The sequence below is a fragment of the Mustela nivalis genome (genome assembly GCF_964662115.1).
Source record: "Mustela nivalis genome assembly, chromosome: 9".
Classification (NCBI taxonomy): Eukaryota; Metazoa; Chordata; class Mammalia; order Carnivora; family Mustelidae; genus Mustela; species Mustela nivalis.
The window spans coordinates 110,161,495-110,187,384 of NC_139028.1; the positions used below are offsets into that span (position 1 = coordinate 110,161,495).

At 57.0% G+C, this 25,890-nt stretch overlaps 1 protein-coding gene across 5 annotated transcripts; it reads right to left on the reverse strand.

Annotated features, from left to right (window-relative positions):
- Positions 1-55: 55 nt before the first annotated feature.
- On the reverse strand, positions 56-25,890 carry VWCE (von Willebrand factor C and EGF domains). 5 transcript variants are annotated; one of them, XM_082748016.1, is made up of 21 exons: positions 24,929-25,890; positions 22,551-22,645; positions 22,357-22,446; positions 21,914-22,042; positions 19,055-19,171; positions 16,877-16,993; positions 15,813-15,941; positions 14,629-15,050; positions 14,453-14,546; positions 12,906-12,988; positions 11,304-11,391; positions 9,557-9,642; positions 8,120-8,237; positions 7,530-7,595; positions 6,892-7,040; positions 6,203-6,299; positions 5,062-5,144; positions 3,882-3,972; positions 3,721-3,803; positions 3,357-3,447; positions 56-1,068 (listed from the first exon to the last, which is right to left on the reverse strand). In XM_082748016.1, exons 1-21 carry the CDS (start codon positions 25,036-25,038, stop codon positions 464-466), a joined length of 2,943 nt encoding a protein of 980 aa, XP_082604142.1. In that variant the 5' UTR covers positions 25,039-25,890; the 3' UTR covers positions 56-463. The 5 variants fall into 5 exon arrangements, with proteins under 5 accessions (XP_082604142.1, XP_082604144.1, XP_082604143.1 ...); XM_082748018.1 differs by lacking the exon at positions 6,892-7,040 and having other exon boundaries at positions 6,203-6,295; positions 24,929-25,885; XM_082748017.1 differs by lacking the exon at positions 6,892-7,040 and having other exon boundaries at positions 7,510-7,595; positions 24,929-25,884.

Here is a 25,890-nt window from a genome sequence, read left to right on the forward strand (position 1 = left end):
TGGAGCGACGTTTCCACACCTTTCCAAAGGCGAGAAGTGAGTGAGCAGGGCCATGTGGGGGACTGAGACAGGCTTTAATCAGGAAACCTCAGGGAGGGACACGGGACAGCTGGTGGCCCAGTCCCAGGGGAATTCAGGAGTCTTTGCTGACTCCTCTCTTCCAAAGCGGGGAGCTCAGTAGCCCTGACCGTCCTCAAAAGACAGGCCGGCAGTGCTGTCCAAGGAGGATACGGACCATGGAGAGTACCGATTGCTGTTCTCACGGGACGTTCCAAATGCTTCTTGGGGATGAGGTTACATGGGGTCCTGGGGACTTTCCATTCCTCCAGGAGCCGGAGGTCAGAAGTGAGCATCCGGGGTCAGTGGCCTCATTCGCCCCAGGGCCTCCCTGCCAGCACCCACGGCCACTGGCCCTTTTCTCTGTCCAGCACCTCCCACGCAGGGCCCCGACCTAGAGGCCTGCTTACCCGGTGGACTCGTCCTCCCGGGAGGTCCCTGCAGCGGGCCACTGGGGGCTGGAGCTGGCTGTGGCTGTGAGGGCCGCAGAGAGTCTGGAGGCAATGGAAGAGGGTCTGCGAGGCCTGAGGAGGGTGGCCGGGTTCTCTGAGGGGCTGGGGGCCACCGTGGAATGGGCTGAAGCTTCAGTCAGGAGAACGGCCGGTGAAGAAGATCTTCTGGCCCCTGTCTGGACCCCAGAGGTGGAGGCCGACGGTTCTAGAGTCACAGGAGGAGGCCCAGGAGCCCCGGGAGAGGCTGGAGGTAGAGTGGAGGCTCCTGGAGGGATGGAAGGCCCTGGTGAGGGCCGGGAGGCCACGGGCTCCCCTGGGAATGTACCCTCAGGCCCCAAAGGGGTTGAGGGCGAGGCCCGGGCTCCTGAGGGGCTCGTGGGTAAAGTCTGCACGTTAGACAGGTTTGTTCTGAGGAGGAGCTGGAGGACATGGGGCACTGGCTTCTGAGGCAACACCACCGGGGGGCCTGGACAGGAGCTACAGTTCACCGGGGCCTCGGCATCTCCACGGGGACTCCGAGCTGCTTTGCCAACCTCCGCGGACTTCCTCTCTGGGGCATCTAGGGAGAGGTGGAGGAAACAAGATGCCCTGGGGTTCCTCCAGACAGCCACAGCCGGGACAGAGACCTGTCATGGCTGCTGAGGACCAGTGGCCCCTGCCTCCAGGGCGAGACCAAGAAGGAACCAGGAGCAGAGGGAGGCAATCCGCCCAACTCACTCTACCAGGCGTTGGCTGTGTGACCTTGTAGGAGGCACATAACTCCACTGGGCTTCCGTGTTCCCATCTATAGAATGGGCATCCTAATGACTTACAGGGCCACTCTAAGGACTCAGTGAACGGTGCGTGGGAAATCCCAGCCCACATCCCGCAGTTAACCGGGACTTCGGCTGACTACCATGTGTCAGGGCAGGAGGCTCACTGATCATAATAAACGTTCCATTGCGTGCAAGCTGCTGAGAGTAGGAGAGGCTCTCCCACCTTTGCTCACTTGTGCGGGGAGCCTTAAGCTGCTCTAAAAAAAATCAAGTCTGTTGAAAAAAATTTTTTTTAAATCTCAGCCTGGAGCCGGGAACATCATAATGGCTTGATATGCGGGAGGAGAAATAGCAAAGGAAGAGGATGGGCAAAGAGAACCCGGTGGGGAAGAAGCATAAGAAGGAGGAGTGTTGGAGAAAGGAACCATCAGGAGGAGACAGATGCGGTCAAGCCTAGAAAACCAGGAATGATTATGTTTTAAAAATCACCTGGAGGACGGTCCCCAACTCTGAACATGCCTGAAGGCCCTGGCTTGTACACGGAGTGTGTGAATGGAACAGTACGTGATTTATAGCTCACGAAAACTGTGGCTTTTGTTAATTACCGAAAGGAAACCATTCACATTCTACCGCCACAAAAAGTGGTTTCTCCGTATACAGAGCTCTTGTTAAGAAGAGGTGCGAGGCAAACACAGCCGAAGCAGTGTGTTCCAGGAGAAGGGGCCCAGCGCTGCACCTCCCCTCCCTGTGCCTCTGTTTCCCCATCCGGAGGCAGCAGAGCACTGGGGAAGGAATCAGGGAGACCTGGGCTTGAGCCCAGTGCCACCAACTAGAGAGCAGTCTTAACACAGAAACCTAACTTCTCTGGGCCTCCGTTTGCCCATCTGTAAAACGGAGATAAAACCACAGCAGCCACATTCCTGGGAGCAAATAAAGGAGAGAACACAGGTCACATGCTCTGGACGCAGCCTGGCTTCTTCGCGAATGCTTAGCCTCCGGACAGCAGGGGGAATAACCATCAGCTTGCTGAGAAGCGTGTGGCAGTTTCAGGAAACAAAATCTACAAATCAAGGGTTCTCAACAACAGGGCGGGAGGGGCTCAGGAGGCTTCCAGCCCCCACCAGTCCTGAGGGCTGCGCTTCTCCAGCCACGGACCCCAAAAGTGACCCTAAATAGAGAGGATCCTCTTCAAACGGCCAAAGGAGTTAAACAGGTATTTTATCCAAGAGGAAATCCAGGCCACAAAACAGTAGAAAAATTCACTGTCTTTCTGGAAATTTAAAAAACATAAAGCAGGGTGTTCCTGGGTAGCTCAGATGGTTAAGCGTCTGCTTTCAGCTCAGGTTATGATCCCAAGGTCCTGGGATCGAGTCCCACATCAAGCTCCCGGCTCAGCAGGGAGTCTGCTTCTCCCTCTACCACCCCCGGCTTGTGCTCTCTCTCTCAAATAAATAAATAAAATCTTTTTTTAAAAAGAAGCATAAAGGGGCACCTGGGTGGCTCAGTGGGTTAAGGCCTCTGCCTTCGGCTCAGGTCATGATCCCAGGGTCCTGGGATCGAGCCGAGCCTTGGGCTCTCTGCTCGGCAGGGAGCCTGCCTCTCCCCCAACCCCCGCCTGCCTCTCTGCCTGCTTGTGATTTCTGTGATAAATAAATAAAATCTTTAAAAAGAATAAAAAAGCATAAAATAGCCACATTTAAGGTACTCTATGGACATGTTAAATCAGAAAAATTCAATTCAAGACACACAGTGCAGAGCTTGTGGGAATAAGGGGAACCAGCTACATCATGATGAGTTTTCTGTTTCTCGAGGACCCCATCAGGTGAGGACGCCTCTCTGGTGACATGCTGTCCTACCCCAGGAGGCCCCACAGGGCTCCCAATGTCCCACCCACCCAGTACTCCACCTGCTAACCACAGGGCCCAACCATGTGTCCTCACCACATGCTGGCTCTGTGACCTTGGGCAAAATACATTCCCTCTCTGAGCCTTGGTTTTGCACATCCAGCCCTTTACAAGTTCTAGGTTTCTGGGAAGAAGAGCAAAGTGCAGGAAGACAGTAGAGAAGCTTCAGGACCCAGAGGTCCGCTTACCTGGGCAGGAGGAACAGCAGTCTCCGGGGGGCCCAGAGGGGTCGGAGCAGGCCGGTGGGCAGGGGACCCTCTCACAGCTCACCTCTCCCAGCTGGGGAAGCACAAGGACACACATGAGGAAGCCCAGATCATCACCCCTCCCAGAACAGTGCCCACAGAAGAGTGCCCTCTTCCACCCACAGAAATATCTTGGAACGGAGGCTTTAAAGAACCCACAAAGAGGGAGGGTATCATCGAATCCAAAGGTATTCTGGCTGTTATTTAAAGTTGGGAAGCGAGAGAAAGATGGGCTTCTGTGCGCTAAGGGGACTCAGTGTTTTGCAAAGGGACAAAAGGCAAGCAGCAGTCCCCAGGCCCAGCTCACCTGGCATGTGCACTGGGTACAGGGCTCATCGTCCAAGGTGAACACCTGGCCATTCACCACCTTCCTTCCCTCGTAGTTGCAATCTGCAGGGGCAGAGGAGGGCCGTGAGAGCCGAGGCCTCCCAGGCGCCTCGGGCGTGGGGCGGTGACTCCCCCACTCACCTCTGCACACGGGGCAGCACTCCCCGTCGGGGTGGAAAGGGTAGGTGCAGGTGATGGGGCAGTCCACGGGGGAGCAGGCCACAGACCCCAGCTGCGCGACACAGAAAACACACGAGGCCCTTTGTTCTGGGCCACCGCCAGGACCCTCTGGGAGGAGGGCCACGGAGCCACCAAGCACCCTTCGGAGCCCCCATGGTGCGGGGACAGGTTCATTCACTCAGAGTCTGTCTTCCTGACAGAGGGCAAGTCCCACAAGGCAGCTCATCTGTCACCAGGCCCCAGCTGAACAAACCCACGAATTACCCAGGAAGGGTGAGCACCAAAAGCCAAGGAGAGAGAAGGACCTAGAAGCCTGGAGCTCCACAAAGCCCATGAATGAACAGGGCCACTCAGAGGCCGAGATGTTCGCCCTGAGGTCCTCTGATCCTGTGGACCTTGTCCCTTTCCACGCTGCGTCCTCACCCACTGCCAGCAAAGGGGCTCCCCCTGCATCAAACATTTCCTGCAGCACAAGCAGCAAGGCCTGTCCCCCGCCCCACTCCCAGCCATTTTCCCAATCGGAATCACACAAACAGTCCCACGGGCTTTTTCAGACTGAGAGTCAGTCTGGCTTAGAGGCCAAGTGCGCCTCCCAGAGCAGAGACTCAGAACAGCAGGATTCGACTCCTGGCACTTCGGCCAACTAGCAGGACTGGCCATAGGATCTTGAGGGAAGGAGGACTTTGTCTCTCTGTGCCTCATTTTTCTGACCCACAGATGGAGGACATGGTGGCTCCTACCTCATAGGATTCTCCCCAAGATTAACTGAGCTCATGCAGGGAAACAGCCGAGAGCCAGATCGGCCCACGGCAAGAGCACCATAATGGGAATCTATTAAAGATGGTGTCTCAGCCCTGGGCTTGGGCCCCTCCCCCGAGCCCTCAGGGAACACTCCCACATTACACTATAAGGGGCTCCCAAGATGCCCCTTAGCAGAGGACTTTTATGGGGCAAGCTTAAAAAGATTTCTCTGGCCCTGGGTAAAGAGTGACGCTGGGTAGGGCTAGAGGGAGTCAACTTTCACCGTGACCTAGAATGACCTTCCCCGTGTGGGGCTCTGGATGGGCGTCCAAGGTTCTGGAACTGGTGTGAGCCTGTGGGGAGGTTCCATAGACGGGGGTCAGGGCCGGGTGGGCCGTACCAGGCAGATGCAGCTCAGACACGGGTCCAGCACGGACGGGAAGGTCTGGTTGTTGTAGAAGATTCTGCCTGTGTAGGTACAGCCTGTCGGAGAGAACGCAGGGGTGAGTGCCCTCTGGGTAGGAGGTTGGTGACCAGGCTCCTGCCAAGGGCGAAGGTCTGAGAGTCTTCTGAGTAACAAAGGTCAGGCCAACTGCCTCCCCAGGCAGTCATCCCCGGGGTTTAAGGGAAGGGACAAAACACAGGTCTGGATTGGGTGTTTTTGTTTTTGTTTTCTTTGCACTGGGTTTAGCAGAGGGGTCAGAGTGTCTCCACCTCCAAGGAAGGGAGCATTTCTTGGGCAGGATCAGGCCAGAGGGACTGGCCCAGGCACTACAGCCATCCTCTCTGTTCCTCCCCCCAGCAACCCACTCACCCAGTCCCCACCTTCCAGAACATTCCCCCACACCGCTCCCCCCAGCTTCCCCAAGCCCGCTGAGGTCTGATCTGAATGCTGCCACCTTGAGGACATTTATCACATCCTGGGAAGAATGAAAGCAGGTGATAGGACATCAGGGGAATGTTCTAGAACATCAGTATGTTATTTGTTAGATACGGGTACATGTTACAAACCTGTGGTCTACAGAGACAGAGATACGTCATTGAAAGAGATCAGAAAAACAAAACCATGAGGCTAAAAGTGCTAAGGGCCCTTTTTAGTTGTTTTTATTTTTGCGGCATGTACTTCAATAAAATGTTACTTTTGAAATCATGGAAAAGGGGAACATTGGTATAAAAAAATAAAGCAGGGGCACCTGGGTGGCTCAGTCGATTCAGTGTCTGCCTTCAGCTCAGGCTACCCAGGCTGGAAGCTCGGAGAATGTCTGTATCTGCTTCCAGCACCCAGATAGGGCTGGTCTTGGGCAGACAGATTTAGGTCTCTGGAGCCCGGCTTCCTCATCTGTACGGTGGGCTTGCCCCCTGGGACATGCCCCGGGGGGCTATGGGAATGAAGCCTGTGGGGCCCACGCTTTGCATGGAGGAGCCTGGTGCACGGTGAGCCCAGTGTGTGGAGCAGGGGGCAGTGTCAGGCATCCCCGCCGAGGGGCGCAGGAGATGCTGTGCTGCAACCCACCCCCCCAACTCCGCCAGCAGGAAATTACCTGCAGAACAGTCCGGGCAGCACTGTCCTGGGATCCGAATCGGGTGAGGGCAAGAGTCCACACAGTCCGTCCTCTTACAGCTCACCGAACCGTCTGCCTGAAGGAGGAAGAACTTCACCCAGACCCCATCTGTAACCTCGGCCTCCCAGCACCCCCACTCCCAAGAAAGGGCCGTGTTGCACACTAGCCGAGGCTTGGCCCAAAGGGTACCATGATGCCACTGGGGGTGGCAGGTCCCCCACAAAGAGGACCGGCTACTGGGGAAAGGGGGTGTGAGCCTTCCACGAGAGCCTCCTTATGCATGGAGAGAGCAGGTCAGAGCGGGGCTCTGGTCTCCGTGGCTTCCTGTCCCTCTCTAGTGGCAGCCAAAGCTCAACACCGGCCCATCCAAATTCTTCTCTCAGCTTTTCCCTGGAACCCTCGCTCACCCCAAACCTATGGAGTACAATAAAATCCTATTTTTATAGAAAACTATTCCACCGGAAATGTCTATTTCAGAAGACAAAAGCACCACATATGGTTTCCTTTTTTTTTTTTTTTTTGTCTCTAAGACTCTGAATGTTGATGAAGCCTTTGTGTTGCTTTCTCAGACTATGAGGGCCCTGGGTCAGTCATAAAGGGGAGAGGGAGCGGATGTGCCCTCCCCCCAACTGTAATTCTGATGAAATGTTTCCAAGTTTTTCACAAACCGTGCATCGGAGACCGGTGAAGCCTGTGCCTCTCACATGCCAATGGCCAGACCAGTCACCCAGAGGATTAAAATGCAGATTCTGAGTGCAGAGGTCTGAGCAGCCCAGAGAGTTTGTGCGTCCCGCAGACACCCCCCGGGGGCATGACCCTGGTTTTGAGAGATAAAGCTCTAAGCTCTGAGGGACTAAAAGCTCTTCTAACGCAGAAAGGAAAGTCAGCGAGTGCTTAAACAGCAAGTGGAAACCAGGCTGTTCCTTGGTAAGCAGCTGTTTGCCTCTGGGCCCATCCACTCTAAGACCCGTCTCCTGACCCGCTTCGGCCGAGCTGAGGTCACAGCTTTAGGTCCGTGAAGGAAACCCCGCAGTTTCACAGGGAAGACCCGAACCATGGAGCCTCGGGCCATCGCACTCCTTCGGTTATCCGTCCCCAAGGAAGTCCTGCTCCCGGACCAGCGGCTCACATCCCATTCTGTACAAATGGGAAGTGCCGGCATAGGAGGGGGACAGCTTCGGGAGCGGCAGGGAGGACCCGGTCAGGGCCAAGGGGTTCTGCTCGGGGCGAGGCAGGGACAGCCGGGGGTTGGGGGAGCAGCTGAGGGCGTGCAGGTTGCCATTCACCTGGCAGATGCATAACTCACAGGGGTCACCCGGAGACCAGATCTGTCCAATCGGAAACTCAACCCCGTTGTCATCGAGAGAGCAGCCTGGCCGGGGGACAACGAAGGAGAAAGCGCGGTTGGGCACAAGTGCTGAGGAGGGTCCCTAATGCCTGCCCAACCTACAGGGCGCCCCCCACCCAAGGACAGACGCTGGGCTTACTCATGCCGCACAGACAGTCCCCCAGAGTGTCCATTCCGCCCCCTGCTGGGCCCAGGGGCCGCCTGCAGCTGCCGGCCCAGCTGGGCACCGGGGTCGGGGTGCTCCCTCCAAACACGTGCCTGTTCCACACAGACAGGCTCACGCAAACAGATGCCGACTTCCGAACCCATAAATGCACACACTCGCACACGGGCCCGCTCACACAAACACACACACTCCGAGGCAAACACACGCAGATGGCACTCCCACACTCATGGGCACACTCACACATAGACACGCTTCCCGAAACACATGCACACGCACACGCGCACACACACGATCTCCTCAGGGGCCACGCAGCCTGCCTCTTGGAGGGCATCCGGGCCCCGTGTCGGGCAGAACACCTGCAAGTGGAGCCGGGGGGTTGCACCTGTCATGGGCGTGGGTTCCCGGCAGGTAAAACAGCACTGTCCAGGGCCCAGCCACCACTCCTCTCGGGGGCAGTCCAGTTCTGGACATGGTGTGAAGGAACATTCCACTTCCCCATTCTGGAAGAGAACCAAGGGCACAGGCTGTGAGGGCAGCTCCCCAGCCCTGGGCCGTCCGAAAGCTAAAGAGGGGCCTAGAAGGCTGCTGTCACCCTCCTAAAAGTGACAAAGAATCTTCGTGGAGCAGAAGGAGTAGGAGTGGGGGTGGGACGCAGGAGGTTGGCGGGGAAGGCTGGGACCGCGTCCCGGGATGTCCCGGCTGCTGGGATGGGGGTCCCTGCTGGCCCCGGCTGCACCCCAGCCCCTCATGCCCTCACTTCAGCTCTCACTCCAGTCTGCCCTCACTCTGCAGCCAGAGAAAGTTCTCGTGCACCAATGGGATCGCACAGCTCCACACCTAGAACCCATCAGCAGCTCTGCTGAGCCCAGAGCCCTTCCTCCAGGCTGGCAAAGCCCCTCACGACTGAGTCTGAGGCAGAGACTATGGGGCCCCCTCCTCCCCAAGACTCCTTCCCCCAAGTACTGCCCTTGGCTGACAGGGGACAGGCCCTCCAGGTACCTGGATGGTTCCTTCACCCCACCCCCACTCCCCTCCCTGGAAGCAGAGAGAGTACAGACAAGTGCAGCTCCCTGGCCTCTGGCCACACCCTTCTTGGTCATGCAACTCACTCCAGAGCTCCCCGTGGGATCAGCCTGAGACCCCACGGTCACCTGGCTCCTTCCCCACCCCACCCTCCCCTGCCCCCGGTCCCGCTTCCCTGGCTGGCTCCTCCTGCAAATCTTTGGAAAATCCCTTACACAAGAATCCTGCCCCGGGCCCTGCTTCTCAGACCCCAACTCAAGCACACACACACACACACACACACACACACCCCGTCTGCAGTCTCTTCTCCTGCCTGACTCGTTGCCCACATCCTACACTGCCAGAAGGGACATCTTCAAGCCCTGACAACAGGCGTGTGCTCTTGCCCCCTGCCAGGCACCCCTGCCTTGGCTCCTCTTCTGGTAAGTCCCTCACCCTGCAGATCTCGGCTTAGCTCCCCTCCCTCCAAGAAACCTGCCCCTCTGGTCAGGAACCCTCGCCACCACCTGCCCGTGGCCCACCTAGGCTGTGGGCCCCCCCGAAGAAGGGCCTGGGGCTGTCCTGTGTTTAGCTGTGCCCCCAGCACTCAACATGGTCCCAGACACACAGTAGGTGCTCTATAAATAGCTCCGCTAAAGGGAGAACAGCAAGGGGACGGTGGGAAGGCCTTGGTGAACGCAGGTCCCCGTAATGTCTCTGCTTCCTCAGTGTCCCTTGTGCCGCACGACAGCTCCTATTCTCCGGGTTGAGGCATGCTCGGGAAGCCCTGCACCGGCCGTCTCCTGCACCCACCTACCTGGCAGACACAGGTGGTACACTCGTCACCACCCCCACTGAACACAGCCCCGTCTGCGTACCACCGGCCGTGGAAATAGCATCTCACTGCGGGGGAGAAAGGGAGAGGCAGCTCAAGGTCTTTGGGCTGGGGCAGCTAAAGAGAAAGCAGAACGGTGGGTCGGGGGGCCCTGGGGAAGCTAACATCCTCCCACCATGTCCACAGCGTGTGCCCCATTCAAGGAGCCAGCCACTCCCTCCCAAGCACCCCCCTCACCGAAACTACACGGCTGCTTGGAAACTGACGCAGGAATGAAACTAAGACCCACATGTAGACTAAGACGCTTAAACAAAAAGGGAGGGGACTCCCAGAATCACTACAGAGTTACAGAAAAGCAGACATGAAAAGAGACTGTCCCAGGGGCGCCTGGGTGGCTCAGTCAGTTAGTCTGTCTTTAGCTCAGGTCATGATCCCAGGGTCCTGGGATCGAGTCCCCGCTTCAGGCTCCCTGCTCCTTGGGGAGCCTGTTTCTCCCCCTCCCTCTGCCTGCTGTTCCCCCCTGCTTTTGCTCTTTCTGTCAAATAAATGAAGAAAATCTTTTAAAAAAAGAAAGAAAGAAAAGAAAAGGAAAGGAAAGGAAAAGAGACTGCCCCAGATACCTAAGACAAGGTCTGAGACCGAAGCCATCCCCTGGAGACCAGGAGGAATCACCGAAAGCTTCTTCTTCTTCTTTTTTTTTTTTTTTTTAAGATTGATTTATTTATTTGACAGTGAAAGACAGCAAGAACAGGAACATGAGCAGGGGGAGTGGGAGAGAGAAAGCAGGCTTCCCACTGAGCAGGGATCCTGATGCGGGGCTCCATCCCAGGACACTGGGATCATAACCCGAGTCGAAGGCAGACACTTAAGGACTGAGCCACCCAGACACCCCCGCACTGATAAAACAGCCCGCAAGCCGGCCCAGGCCCACCCCACTTCGTCTGTCTGCCCTGGATTCAAATCCCAGCTACACAACTCACTAGGGAGGGATGTGGAGCAACATCCTTAATTTCACTAAGCCTCAGTCTTCCCATCTGTAGAATGGGGGTGATAAGAGCTGTTGGCGGTTACTACTTCATAGGCAGTATATTACCTACTCAAAAATGTCTTAGCTAAAAATAATATTTAAAATATAAGAAAAATATTTTTTTAATTAACACCAGCTTTGCAATCAGGTAGGCTCAACTTCAAGTTCTCTTCTTCTATTAACTGGTTGTAGGTCTCTGGGCAGTGATGACCTTGGTGAGCCTCGGTTTTGTCATCTATGAAATAGGGTTATGAATAGTACTCCCTCAAGGCTGAGCCACACGGATGCAATGAGATCAAGTGCTGGCAAGCAACAGCACAGAGCTGTCAGGGAACATTCGTGAGGATGATGAGGTCATCCCAGGAAAAGAGAACCACATTTTTAACAAAGGACCAACTCATTAGTGGGGAAGGGGCGACGCCTTCCCAGTCTCAAGACAAAGCCATGCCAAGGGTGGCCTCACACCCCTTCCTGGCGGTCTTGAAGGCACCTCCAGGGGCAGGGGCCGCCTGAGCAGGAAGCCCGATCTAGCGTCCAAACTACAGCACACGTAGTAGGTGCTCAGTTAAACTGATACTTTAAAATGCTGCACTTGATTTGAGTTTCCAAAGCAAAAACCAATCTCCGCCCTCTGCTCCACTCATCCTTCCCCCCAAAACACACAAAAAGCTAACCCCACCCCCAGCCCAAAGATTCACTGACCTGGAACACAAGTACAGCAATCTGACTTCAGGGGGCTCTGACAGGGGCCGGGAGGACACTCGGGGGAGATGCAGGACACATTTCCGGCCTGAGTGGGGGAGAGATGGTGCTAGGTGGGGGGCAGAGGGCTGGAGGAGAACCAGGCCCTACAGCCCCTCGGTTTGTCCCGTATTTCACGCAACCCCTTGGGTCCCCTGTCCAACACCAAAACCCCTTACAGGAAATCATCCAAGACCTCTGAATGCCACCATGGTGACAGCAAGGACAGTGTGCAGGGACCCAGGTCCTGGCGTTTACCGCCGCACGCCGAGGACATCCTCCCACGGCAACAGGAGCTTTGCAAGGATGCCGGGAAGCGGCCAGCGGAGGTTACGCCCCCAGAAACACCTTCCTGTGCATCCCAGTTTTGAACCAGGTAAAATCTTGGCTATTCAAAGAATTAACTTTAAAACTAAATTTCAAAATTTGAAGTGAAGGCAAAATAAAACAAAACCAAAAAAAAACGAAAACCTGCCTCTGGAGTCAGCCAGAGCTAAGAAGCTGTGTTTGCTCCCCCGCTAACGAGTCGTGTAACTTTGGACACTTAAGGATGGACACTTAAGGATGGACGCTAACCAACGTCCATCAGCTCCATGAGCCTCAGTTTCCCTATCTGCAAGACGAGCCAGAAATGGTGCCTCCATCAGGGATTGCTGAGGACTGGTGTCATGACATGATCCACAGAGGGGCTTGGCCACTGTGTGTGCGTGGCACAGGGGGCAAGCTCGGTAAAGGGGGGGCGCTGGCTGTCTCCGTGCCCTGCCCCCCACTCCTCCTCCCCAGCCTTCCACGGGGCCACTGCCCTCGCCAGCTGAGCAGTGAAGGTCAGAGGGTGGTGGTGAGGGCTGGTGGGCAGAGCCCAGGCTGTGGACACAGACCTCGGCTCAAATCCCAGCTCATGCCTTGGTCTTGTCATCGGTAGAACAGGGACGGGAGAGCTGACCCGGACAAGCCACCAGCAGCCACAGCTAAGGCAACAGAAGAAAAGGCCCAAGCCCCAAGCCTGGTAGGCCCGGAGGGCTCCTAATGGAATCGATGGGACAGCACCTGGCCATGTCCGGAACACAGTAGGTGCTTAATAACTATTCCTTGAGAAGCGAATTGGCCTACAGCAAAATAATACTCTTAACAAACTGGTAATAAGCTTCCTCCCTCCCAAGTGTGGATACCTAGGCTGTCAGGATGGCCGAGGGGTCTAAGACGCCAGACTCAAGCTTCGCTTCCCAACTGTGGATGCCTTTATTGGGCTGGCAAATATTTTGCCTGGAGAGAAAAACAGCCTCCCTGGTGGGAAGTTTCCAAGGGAGTTCCATCCCCTCCCCTTCCTCGACAGATGGACCCTGTTTGCCTGCTGGCTCTTCGCTGCTCAGCAGAAAGCTCCTGGACTCCACAGACCCCCACGCCTTTAAATTTGACAGGTTCCGACCAAGATCCACAACCTGGGAGGGAACTCTTCCTCCGTTTGACAAGCTCACCTTCAACATCGGAGCTTTCCCTCTTCCTCTAAAACCCCCAAAGGTTAGGAAAACAGCCACAAGGCTTTGGGGCTCCTGGGATGCTCACCAGGCAGACACAGACAGTGCAGTTCTCGTCGGGAGGGGAAAACACGTCCCCTTCGGCTCGGATGACGCCACTGTGAAAACAGCCTTTTTGAAAGACAAACAGGAGTGGAGGCATCAGACCTCTTCAAAGCAGAGGAAGCTTGAGGTCTCATTACTTTTCCAGGCGTAATGTCCCTGGAACCTTCTCTCACCGGCCAGGATGCCCGAGGAGCGGCAGATCTAGGTACCCAGGACTGTGTGGTCCTAGGACCCCTGGAGAAGTAAGCAGAAGACACCCACAGAAGATGGCCCAGGAGGGCTCCATCTAGGTCTATAAACCCCGAACTGTACTGAGAACATGGCATTTTATTCCCATACGGCAGGAAAGGCAGCCAGGCAGCCCCGGGTTCAAAAACCTGGTCTGTCCATTCAGTTAACCTGAGTGACCTTGGATATGTCACTTAACCTTCATGGATTCGGTTGTCTTTACTGTAAAATGGGAATACCACCACGTGCCCTGCCGGGGCTTTGGATGGACCCACAGCCTCACATGGAAGGTGCCCAGCCGTTCACATTCAGAGCTCAGTATACAGTAGGAACATGGCAAAAGGTCACGATTATCATTAAGAAGCCACTAAGTCTGGGGGCGCCTGGGTGGCTCAGTGGATTAAGCCACTGCCTTCAGCTGGGGTCATGATCTCAGTGTCATGGGATCGAGCCCCGCATCGGGCTCTCTGCTCAGCAGGGAGCCTGCTTCCCCTTCTCTCTCTGCCTGCCTCTCTGCCTGCTTGTGATCTCTGTCTCTGTCAAATAAATAAATAAAATCTTTAAAAAAAAAAAAATTTTTTTTAAATAAAAAAAAAAAAAGAAGCCACTAAGTCTGTTTCTCATTCTAACCCTTCAGAAGATGTCTTTACTGCTGATCCCCAGGCCGCAGCCCCAGCATCTTATGGCCAGAGTTCAGGCCCCTCCCCAGATCTACGGAATGAGAAGCTGGGTTTTCAGAAGACCCCGGGGATCCGCATGCAGAGTGAGTTGTGAGAAGCTCTGTGGACGGACCTGTGAAGATTTAGGGTCTGTATCCTAACAGCAAGGGGAAGTGAATGAAAAACTGTAAGCAGATTATGGAAGTAAACTGGAAAGTGGACAGAACTTGCAAAAGATTACTCCTCTGGCTACAGGAGGGGAGTTGGGGCAGGGGAGGGGGCCGCTGGGTAGAGTTGGGGGAACTCACTGAATGTAAGAAAGGATGAAGCTCAGAAAGGATCCCCAGAAGATGAAAAGTTCCCCCCCGAGGGATACCACAGCATAGACCCGTGGTTCTCAAAGTGTGGCTCCTGGACCAGCAACACCAGCATCAGCCGGGATCTTGTTAGAAACGCAGATTCCCAGACCCGACCCACGCCTGATGAATAAGAAGCTCGGGGGGATGAGACCCAGGAATTACCCTTCTAGTGATTCTAATGTACCCCGAAGTTGGAGAACAGCCTTTCAGCTGCAGACGGGCTGGGGAAGGGAAGGAGTAGGACCATGTGGGGAACTCACAGCCTTCCCCAGACCAGCTCCCACCTGTACACGACGGGCAGCATCCCCCATCTTTGGAGGGAACCGGGTGGGAACAAGCAGCTTCACATGTCACCTTTTCACAGGTCACCTCCCCATTCTGGAAGCAGAAGCAGGAGTTCCAGCCATCCCAAGGCCCCGGACACCAGACCCAGGCAGCCCCCAGGATCCCTCCCACCTACCTGGCACCAGCACTGGGAACACCCAGGCTCTGTCCAGCGGCTCCCTGAGTCATACGTGGCTCCCAGGTGCCAGCAGGCAGAGGACCTTGGCGCCACCTGTGTGGCTGCTGGGCCCCTGGGCAAGGACGGGGACCCCTCCTGTGGTTGTGAGGGAGGTCCAAGGGTCCCCAAGAGGGAGGCACGAGGCATGGGGGTAGCCACCAGCCGAGTTGGGACAGACGGCAAGGATGTGGGTAGTACAGGGGTGGGAGAAGGCAGACTGGTGGTCCTGACCCCAGCTGGGGGCCCCGGGGCCCCGGAAGGAGGACTATGTCCGGGGGAGAGAGCAGGCCGGCCGGCCTCTGGGAGCAGCAGGAGCATCTTGGGTGGCGGCTGCAGAGGCTGCAGGATGGCCGATGGGGCGAGCACGGCTTTCGGGAAGGCTGAAACGCAAGCAAAGGGTCTCCTGAGGGAGGCAGCGGGAAGCAGGAGGCGGATGGATTGGGGGGGGGTGGTATGAGGCTTGAAGGCAGCTCCTCCACCAACAGTCACTGGATATCTCGGGATATCCAGTTTCTTCATCAGCATAACTGGTGATCTAACACCACCAGTTCAACCCAAGACCACAGGGGCTGCGGTGACGATCACACAGGTGGATGGAAAAGCACCACAGGAGCAGGCCCAAGTGACAAGTTGGGACTGGTTCTCGGCTCCCCCTCCCAGATGTGGCTTCCCCGGAGGGGATGCTGAGGCTCCGGTTGGAGGCACAGCCTGGGGAAAGCTCGCGGTGCACTAGAAATGAGTGTGCTCCGTATTCAGATGACCTTATACGCGTGTTTATAGGCACACTGCTGAAGCATGGCAGCGTGAGCTGACGCCACCTTGTCCAAAGTGTCCTGGGAGCTCAGGTTCCGGGGACTCCTGTCGCGGGCTCCTCTAGCATTTGTCTTTCCCCGTTACCATTTGCAAGAAAACAAAAGGGTTAGGGAAACAGTAAGATGGCAAGGGAGGACGAATGGATGAGAAAGCACGTGAGGAGTTGGAAATAACAAGATGAACTGGAAATGAATGGGTGGAAAAGGAAGAAGGGCCGAAGCCCTGAGGATGGGGGCGGGGCCAGGGGTGGGGCGGGGCCTGGTATGACGGGGGCGGGGCCTGGCATGGGGGCGGGGCCTGGGTCCGGGACTGCGGGGCTGGTAGCTCACCTTCACAGGACACGCGGTCAGCTCGGAGCCTGAAGCCAGGTCGGCACGTGCACAGGAAGCTGCCCACGGTGTTATGGCAGGAGTGGTGACAGACTCGCCTCTCCAGCGGCCTCCGACACTCGTTTACATCTGTAGGAGAGCCTCGCTGCCAACAGCTGCCTTCTTGGGGCGACGACCCCTTGTTCCTGCATCCCTGAGCCCAGAAGGCAGGGGCAGTCTCCTTGCCATGTTCTTATGGGCTCTATCCCTGCCTCAGGATCTGGGACGTGACTCAGACGTCTAGGAGTGGGGCTGAAATCTGCTGCTAGTCCCCTTGGAAAGTTCATACATCTCCTTGGCATTTAATGGACCCACTGATGACTCATTTTCACCCTACCCCCACCCCCTGCCCCCCTAGGCAGCAATGGTTATGCCCTGGCTGGTGGGGATACTGGCTGGTGGGGATGGTTCCCCCGGGAATCTCATCTTCAAAACTTCCAGCCTCCCAAGTGTGGTAGGAGATGGTGTGGCCCCCTGAAAAAGAGTCTCAAACATCACTGCCCAGCTCAAGGTAGTCTTCGGGACAAACACCAAAGTCCGCCAGAACAAGGTCTGTTTTCAGGCCCAAGGGCCCCCACCTTCAACCCATGAGCCAAGCTTAAGCCAAACATGCCAATCAATCCCTTTCTGGAAATTTCTGCTAATGGGCTAAGAAAACAGGGGTCTCCTTCTACACCAGAGGAACCAAGACATAACATGCTTTATTTACCAAGGGGAGCAAAGGCAGCCAAGAAAATGGGTGAGCAGAGAGGAATCCTTGGGATGTATCTGGGAGAGGGGTGGAAGAGAAACGTAACAGGATGAAAGTGGCACGTGGCCAGGAAAAGTCCAAGACAGGGTCTTCCATGAGGAGCCACGCCAAACCCAGGGAAGGGCAGGCTCTGGCTGACCCAAGGCTCAAGGGCTTCCAGGCTCCAGGCGGCCAGGAGGTCCGGACCCCTGGCCTTTCCCAGTCCCTGGGCTCGCTCTGCCCAACCTCCTGATGGGCAGCCTAAGTATGAAGACAACAGGCCCCCCCACCTTACCTACACAGGAGTGCCGGTTGCCATGGAGATGGAAGCCAGGTCTGCAGGAACACCTGTAGCTGCCTATGCTGTTTTTGCATCTCTGCTGACAGGGGGTCCCGAGGCATTCGTCAGTGTCTGCAAGGGACCAGGGCAAGGCTGCCGCTCATTACCCCATGGAGTGTCAGAACTGGGGGTGCTCCCCCCTTCCTCTCTTCTTGCCATCTCCTCCCCCATTCAGGGCCCTGGGAGACCCTCCTCACCCTCTTTCTCACTACCCACATTCAGCCTATCAACAAAATCCTCCCTGGGCCAGCCCTCTTCTCTCCATCCTCACTGTCCTACCCCAGCCTGGGCCACCTTTGTCTCTGGTTTGAGAAGAGCGACAGCCTGGTGCGTCTCCCTGTGCTCCTCCCAAGCCTTCTGCTACAAAGCGTCCAGGATATTCTGACCGAACACCCGGGCCACTCTCTGCTCCGATGGGCACCGATGCCACATCACAGCCCACAAGCCGTGGGTGGCCTTGCCCACCTCCTTCCCTGTCCCTCACCTTTGTTCTGGCACCTTCCAAATGCACCATGTTCTTGTGGGCCTCCCTCTTTGCCCACGTTCTTTTGTTTGCCTGGGATCCCTGTCCATCTTGTCTGGGGGGAAACTCCTACGCATACCTCAAAACTCAGTTTCTATAGCGCCTCCTCTGTCAAAGCTTCCCCATGCCACTGTTTGAAATTGTGAAACACTGGAAATAATGTATGTGTCCATCAATAAGAGAAGAGTTAGTCCACTGTGGGAGAGTCACAAGGCAGAGCCCCAGGCAGCACTTAAAAAGAGCAACGCGGGCCCATTCACACTGATCTGGAGAGATCTTCCAGACAGATCGCTGAGAAAACAGCCAACCAGAGGCGCAAATCCCAGGTCTAACATGGTCTTGGGCAAATTACTCAATTTCTTTAAGCCTCAGTGTTTCTATCAGGAAAATGGAAATAAACAGTACTAGCCTCACAGCATCAGTCTGAGAAAGAAAGGAGAAAATGCACATAAGGTGTTTAGCATGAGGCCAAAATCCAGCTCTGCACCTGTTTGCCACTCAGCCTACCTCTGTGAGTGTGTCTGGGTGTGTGGGTGTGTGTGGGTATGTGTACATGTTGTGGGGACAGGCGGGGAGGGCATGCATCAGAGCAATAGCCAGGTGCTAAGGGGAGCTGTGTTCCCCCAGAAGCACATGTTCAAGTTCTAACCCCTGGTGTAATGGGATTTGGAGGTGGGGTCTTTGAGCAGTGATTGGGTTTAGCTGAGGTCTTGAAGGGGCTCCTTCAAGTGCTTATCAGCTCTCTGTCCCCGTGAGAACACAGCACGGAGACCGTCTGCAAGCCAGGAAGGTCCCTCACCCAAAAGCGAACAGGCTGGCTCCTTGACCTCGGGCTTCCCAGAGAATAAACAGAATAAATTCTGTTGTGTAAATGGCCCAGTCCGTAGGGTTTTGTTCCAGCAGCCCGAGCAGACTAAGACATCAGGGTTATTCCCGAGGGAGAGCAGGGCCCAGGAGTGGTGAAGAGGGTCTAGAAGTAGCAACTTTTAAAACTTGTTTTACAGTTTATGACTATTGCAAATGATAGAAAATAATACCACACTTTCAGGGGGGACCTTTGTTTTATCTGCCTGGTTTAAGAGAAAAGGCTTCCTTCCACAAGTAAGGAGCATCTTCAAAGAAGGGATGATTATGTTAGAAGCTCTCCCTCATCCTGCCCCACCCTTACCTCCTCCTGCCCCTCCCCACCAGATGGGGCAGCTGGGACACCACTGGGGCGAGGGAGCTAATGAGGGCGGTGGGTGAAGGACTGCAGCAGGCGTGCCTCTCCCACGGCCCTCCCTCACCTCGGGGGCCTCCTCGGTCCTGCCCCCGGCCCTCCCCTCGGCCTCTCCAGCCCTGTGCCTCTACCCTGCAGAGCCAGCTCAGAGCTGGACATGCCAGGATTCAAGCCGAGTCCAGCGCTTCCTGCCGGGATGGCCTTGGGTGAGCCTCAGTTTCCCCATCACTAAAGCAAGAATGACTAACAGGATCTCCCTTGGGGGACCAGGAAATGTGGTAAGGTGTGGAGCGCCCATGCTGGCTGGGCTGGGCAGGGCCACCACACCTTTGACTCAGAGCCCCACCACAGGGGCAACAGCATCGTCATTACCTGTCCCCAGGCCGCTCACCTTGGCAGCTGTGGCGGTCGGCAGCCAGCTGCATGCCCGGCCCGCACTCACACACAAACCCGCCTTCCGTGTTCACGCACTGGCCCTCGCAAGAGGCACTTAGGCATTCATCGATGTCTGGGAAGAGAGAAGACATCCTTGCATGGACCACTCTGCATGGTGGTCGGGTGTGAGGGAAAAATGGACCCCATGAAGATGCTTTCCCCTCAGACAGCCTACCTACTCAGCAGGTGGAAAGCACCACCACCCCCTTTCTTCCTCCCCAAGGAAGAAAGTCCAGCCACCCCCAGGAAAGTCATCAGCCAAGAGGGAACCACCAGAGAGCAGAGGCTGAGGGCCAGGATCCTTCTCTGTGACCCGCTCAGACCAGAGGATGGCTGAGACAGAGTCATTTCCAACGGCCCCACTGCAGGGCAACGCTCAGAGGGCAGAGCAGAGTGAGCAGGAAGGCTGATTCAGTTCCACTAAATCCTTATTGAGCACCACCTGTATGCAGCAGATCCAGAGGGAGGCCACTGAGGACACAAATGTGGCCGAGACGTGGCACAGACTCTCCAGCTGGTTAGGGCCTGAGAACATCAAGAGCCACAAGCCCACGAGGTTGGCACCCGCCCGGGTGATACACGCCCCACCGGGGAACGCCTGGAGGACAGGTGGGCAGAGGACCAGGAGGCATCAGGAGGAGGGGGGCCATGAGCAGAGAGAGCCCGCAGTTGCGCTGGCACTAGCAGGAGCTCAGGTTCCTGCAGGAGCAGCGGGAGGCCAGACCAATGGGTGGAGGCAGGGCTGCAGAGAGCCCAGAAGGTCCTGAAGCTGCTGCCCAGGGTGGGGTGACTGGATCCAAGCAGTCCTTTTCGGAAGTTCAGGCCTATGGGGTGAGGGGCACTAGGGGACAGAACTCCCCACCCTGGCTTTGTGTCCTCCCTTCTCTAAGAACCATGATAACCTCTCAAGGACCTACAAGATCTGTGCCGCCCACTGCAGTCTGCCTTCGGGTCTCCCAACCCTTGGCCCTAAGCCTGCTGGACACCTCCTTTCTCCCTACCTGCTCTCCCCAGAGCTGGCCCCTCGGGACCACACCCAGCGCCTCTAGGAAGCCCACCCTGACTAACCCCATCCCGCTGGGACCCCTGGTGGCGGTGGCCAGATCCCCCCTGCCCGGGGCCTAGCTTTGACATTAGAACAACGGCTTTTCCAAGTTCCGTTTGCTTCAGCAACAAGAAGTGTGTGCAGAAAGAGCTCCCCAGGAAACATTCGGCAGGGGTGCTGGGGGGGAAATTGCTTCAGCCTTCCTCAAGAGGATGTTGCAATGAGTCCCAAGCACCAAAATCCTCAGCAAGACCCTTGACCCAGTGGCTCTCCTTCTGGGAACAATAAAGAGAAGCCTCTTTACTGCGGCACAGCCGGTAGTAGTGAAGCTGCCGACGACGGCCGTGAGGGACGGTGAGCCACAGCAGTCACAGACGCGGCCCCTAAAACCTCTGTTGTGAGGACTATTCCCCAACCCCAATAAAAAGTGAGAAAAAGGGGCAGCTGGATGGTTCAGCCGTTAAGTGTCTGCCTTGGGCTCACGTCATGATCCCAGGGTCCTGGGATCGAGCCCCATATCAGGCTCCCTGCTCGGCAGGAAGACTGCTTCTCCCTCTCCCTCCCCCTGCTTGTGTTTCCTCTCTCACTGTGTCTCTCTCTGTCAAATGAATAAATAAAATATTTTAAAAAAATAAAAATGGGGTACCTGGGTGGCTCAGTGGGTTAAAGCCTCTGCCTTTGGCTCGGGTCATGATCCTGGGGTCCTGGGATCGGGCCCTGCATCGGGCTCTCTGCTCAGCTGGGAGCCTGCTTCCCCCCCCCCCTCTCTGCCTGCCTCTCTGCCTACTTGTGATCTCTCTCTATCTCTGTTAAATAAATAAATAAATAATCTTCAAAAAATAAATGAATAAAAATTTAAAAAGAAAAATAAAAAGTGAGAAAAAGAATGAAAAGTCTGTATAAGGCATGAGCCCCATTTACAGGGCACACAGATATGCACGACTAACATACATACACACACAAGTACACACACTTACAAACACATACACCTCCAGGGAACAGGGCAGAAGAAACAACTTCATTTTAGTAACAAATATCTCTGGGTAGGGACTTTTTGGGGACATGCTTGTTTGTAGATTCTACCCTTCTTTCACTTTCCAAATGTTCCAAAATAGGTTATTTTTTACTTTCATATTTAGGAAAGAAATATTATTTTTACAAAGTCAAAACTCCAAAAAAAAAAAAAAAAAAAAAAAAAGGCAGGGGAGTGGCTTCCTTTCAGCTCTCTGGAAAGACCCGCAAGAAATGGGTCCCAGCGGCCGCCTCTGAGGAAGGTGACAGACTTTGCCTGTTAGAACATTTTAGACTCACCAACAAACAGCACTTTTACCGAGTAGTTATTGAGGCTGCCTTTCCTCATCTTTCAAACATCACGAGCCCAAGGGAACCTTCCAGGGTCAACTCACCTCCCGTGCTGATTATGTGCCCCTCTGTGGACCCCGCTCTGGGCACTTGGCCAGTTATGGCCCCATTACATGGGACCATGGTTATCCTGACTTGTCTCCCCTCCTCCTGTTCAGAAGCAGGGACCAACAGCAGCCAGGACCGAGCCACCATGTGTCACCACAGTCCCTAGCCCGTAGGCCCATAAGAGGGGCTCATAGCAGAAGGGACCCTTTTCTTGGTTTTGCCTGCCTCCCTGCCCATACCCCCAGCCAGAGCTTGGTCTCACTCAGCCTGGCCTGCATCTCTCTGGAGACTGCCCTGGCAGGACAGACAGATGGACGGAAGAGACAGAACTCCCACCCACCTGGCCCCCAAGTCTCTCACCCGTACACCTGATGCCGACAGCCGTCTCCGTCATGGAGAAGCCCACGGGGCACACTCGGGCCACCTCCTGACAGCCACCGTGGTTACAGGACAGGTCACAGCCGTACTCTCCACAAGGTCCGTGGGCTTCTAGAACAGGCACCACCCTCCGTGAGCACATAGCATGCCTCAGTACTGGCAGCTCATAAACTGCTGGGAAGGTGGCTCTGGAGGCCAAGAGGCCGAAGCTTAAATCCAGCTCGGCCACTCACTAGCCAGGTAACTCTGGGCAAGCCACTAACTTCTGTGCCTCGGTTTCCCCATCTGTAAAATGGGGATGAGAAGGCCTCCCTAAGGTGGTTGCTGGAAGACGATATTCTCAGTAAGACAAAAGCCCTGAGCCGGGCACATAGTCTCAGCACCAGAAGAATTCTTCCCAATAGCCGTGGCCCACCCCCAGTTACCTGGGCAGGTGGCTCCTTGCTCTCCATCTTGGCAGGAGCAGACATTGGGAGCGACGCAGATGCCACTCCCGCAGCCAAAGGAGCAGAGCGCTGAGAGGAGAAACGCAGGTGAGGGAGTGGGACCTACTTAGGCCAGCCCAGGGAGCGAGCGCCCTGCTGGGGAGGGTATCTGGGGCATGGGGACAGGTACTTACGCAGGGTGCAATGCCCACTGCCCATGGAGGGGGCCCAGCCAGGGCAGCAGCCACTCCCGAAGCCTGAGAGGCAGACGTGGGGGCCCAGCCGGCGTCTAGGAGAGAGGAAAGAGCATTTTCCACATTTCTGCTCTGAGCCAGGGATTGGTCTGCCATGCAGTGAAAGCCTCCTGGCCAGTCAGTAAGTCAGTCAACAAACAGTTCTTGAGACCTGCCACATGAACATAGAGCAGAGTGGCTGGGGGAGTGGGGGGTGGGGGGAAACTTCAGAGGGGCCTCAGCACTGAGGGGGAGAGGTGGAAATGGAGGAAGGGACCTAGGCATGGCTGCCACAGGGCCTTTGCACTTGCAGTTCCCTCATTCAGGAAGGTTTTTCCTCAGAAGTGTACCCATAAGTGTATGCCTTTACCCAGTCTCTCTCTGCTCCTGCACCTTCAAAGAGATCTATCTCATCCACCCTTAACTTGCTTTATTCTTCTTAACACTTGCTTCCTGGGACATTAAATTACTTATCAATTTGTTGATTTGTTCATTGTCTGTCTCCCCTCTCATTCTCTGAGGACCCGGGTCCATCTTTTGTGTTCCCCTGTGTCCAGAGCAATGCCTGGCATGTGTAAGGTGCTCACTAAACAGCTGTTGAGGGAAAGGTTGAGAAAGGAAGCCAGCAGAAGGGACGAAGGAAGAGGGCTGTCCCAGGGGAGCCAGAAATGTCATTCCCCAGGTAAAATCTCATAATGGGGCCGGGGGTGCCAGTAAAAGGGAGACAGTGTGCCCAGCACTGGATGAGGTATGGCAGGACAGTCAGGAACGGGCCACTTTCCCACCTTCAAGGGACGCTGGGCAAAGACCCGGGTGATAACAAAATAGTGTGACCAGTGCCATACAGGGACAGGTTTTGGAGTTCAGAGAAGGGGAGGTTTCCTGGAAGGCCAGGATCTAGGTGGAGTCGAGCCAGAGGAGTAGGGGTAAGGTGTGAGAGTGGAGGCAGGGAGAGGGTGCTTTGGGCAGAGGGAGCAGCAGGTGCACCGCCCCAGAGGGGTCAGGGAGGGTGACTGGAACTCATCCTGTGATGGGCTGAGCAGAGTGATGGAGTCCAGCCCGGTTTTAACTGCGAATCCTTGCACCACGGGAGAGGGACAAGAAAACCCTCCCGGACTGTGCTCTCCCCCTGCTCGGAATGTTCTGCCGGTCAGGTGGTCTACAGGGTACCCCCCAGGTCCAGGCGCGGCAGCAGGCACGGGGGTGACAGGGCGGCAAAGACAGACTCACTGCACGCAGGGAGAGCAGCTGGGAGGGAGAACTGCGGGCACAAGGCAGCGCGGAGACATCTGCACAAACTGTGCCCGGAGCCTCAAAGAGACGTGTCCTTCTCTGAAGTCATCACAGCAGAAGCAAAGAAGCGGGGCCCTGGGGGGTGGGAGGTGCTGGCCAAGCTGGCACTGGCGGCCCTGGCCAGAGCGATCAGGGCAGCAGCCTGGGAAAGAGGAGCCGGTAGCTCCTGCTCCTCGGACGGGGCCCTGAAAGGGACTGGGGTGCCCTCGTAGCGGCAGACGGAAGGATGCCCCGGAGGCCGGTGTTGTCGCCCCCTCAGCTCGGCCCCAAGGAGCCTCTTCGGACGGGCGGTGATGGGGAGACAGGTGGCGGGAAGGCTCCGGAGCGCCGCGGAGCCGGGCCCATCGGGGCAGGAACTGGCGGTGGCGGCAGAACACACGTGCGAGCCGCGAGCCTGGCGGGGCCGCCCCCCTGCGCGCCCCCTGAGGTGGTGGCCGCGGGCCAGGCCGCCCGCTGACACCGTGTTCCCTCGCTCGGAGCATCACGCACACACGCGCGCTCGGCCCGCGGCGGCCCTACCTCCGCCGGGAGGAGACTAGAGGGGAGGGTGGCATCAATGGAGAGAGAGCAAAGGGGCAAACACGCCACCCCCGCCCGCGCGCGCACACAGGCAGAAATCGAAACGTAACCCATTGGAGAACCCGGCGGTTCCAAGGTCCACGGCGTGCGTGCAGCCTGGACGTGGGGGGAAGCCCCCAGCCCCAGCGACGGCCAGCCGCTCCGGAGACCCGGTGGCACGTCCCGGGCTGCCCTCGCCAGGGGTCCGCGCCCCAGGGCACACTCAGGGGCTCACCCAGCGCCTGGTTCTCCATCCCCCCCACCACCGGTCCTGGTAGGGCAGCCCCCGCCAGGGGCGCAGGACTGGCTCCCGCCCAGAGCACAGGCTGCTGTCTCTTTGTCCGGACCCCCTGGGCTGCGCTCGCGCGCGCGGACAGCGCCCTGGAGGGGCGCTCAGACCCGCGGCTGCCGGCGGCTCCCCGGAGCCTCTCTGCCCCACGGGGGGAGCGCCCCTGCGGCGGGACAGGGGAGGGGCGAGAGGCGCTTACCTCTCGGCGGCGAAATGCCCGGGCGGCTTCCTCCCGGTGTAGCTGCGAGCCGGGGCCCCCAGCAGGAGAAGCGCGACGCAGGCGGCCCGGAGGAGCAGTCCGGCCCACATGACCGGCGGCGGCGGGTCCCCCCGGCTCGGCTGGGCTCCGGCGCCGCGCGCGGGGGAGGGGGCTGCCGGCCCTCGCCCCTCCTCCTGGCGCCGCAGGGAGCGAACCAGCGAGCCCCGAGCTGGCACGCGGAGCCGAGCAGGGGGGGCTGGGGGACTCCGAGAGGAGGGGCCGGGGGGGACGCGCCGGAGGGCTGGGGGGCGGGGGGTGGTCTCTGGCACCTCGGAGCGAAACACACAAAAGGCAGAGCCGTCCGCCGGCTGGTGGCCTCTTGGGGAGGCGCGGAGCCCAGCGCGAGGGCAAAGATCAGGGACCCCTGGGGGCGGGGTTTTAGCCTCGGCCCACACCTCCGCCGGGGTTTGGGAGTTGGCTTTCTGCGAAGGGCTGTGGGCGTCAGACTGAGGCCCGGGGAAGAAAGAGACACTCGGAGGAAGGCTGGCGCTGCAGGCTGTGCGCCCGGATCATTGCTCGTCTCGGTGGAGCTGGAGTTGCCAGTGTTGTCCCGAGAAGGTGGGACGTGGGGTCATTTCGCTGCTCGCCAGTTCTGACTCAGTCTGCACACTAGCCCTGGGTGTGCCGGTCAGTGGATCCACCTGCTCCCTGGCCAGGACCACTAGCTAGTCGGGAATCCAGAGGCTCCTCTTCGCCCCCTTCTGCAGCTGCCCCAGGTCAGAATCAGAGCCAGGTAGGCGGGGAAATGGGGAGCAGGTGATGGAGGAAAAACCGGGATCATCCAGTGGAAGGCAGCGGGAAGGACGACCCCTCTCTCTGCCTGGTGTAGAAAGCCTCCCTAGGCACCCAGATCCAGTGAGTCAAGCTTTTGCTTAAACACTTCCAGGGATAAGAAACTCACT

Excerpts from the sequence above, each read along its gene's own strand:
- VWCE (XM_082748016.1), bottom strand. The coding sequence starts at position 25,038 with ATGTGGGCCGGACTGCTCCTCCGGGCCGCCTGCGTCGCGCTTCTCCTG. Across the intron at positions 7,596-8,119 it reads GGAACCCACGCCCATGACAG|GCTGCTCTCTCGATGACAAC; the intron begins GTGCAACCCCCC and ends TCCCCCGGCCAG. Across the intron at positions 5,145-6,202 it reads CTGCCCGGACTGTTCTGCAG|GCTGTACCTACACAGGCAGA; the intron begins GTAATTTCCTGC and ends TCTCTCCGACAG.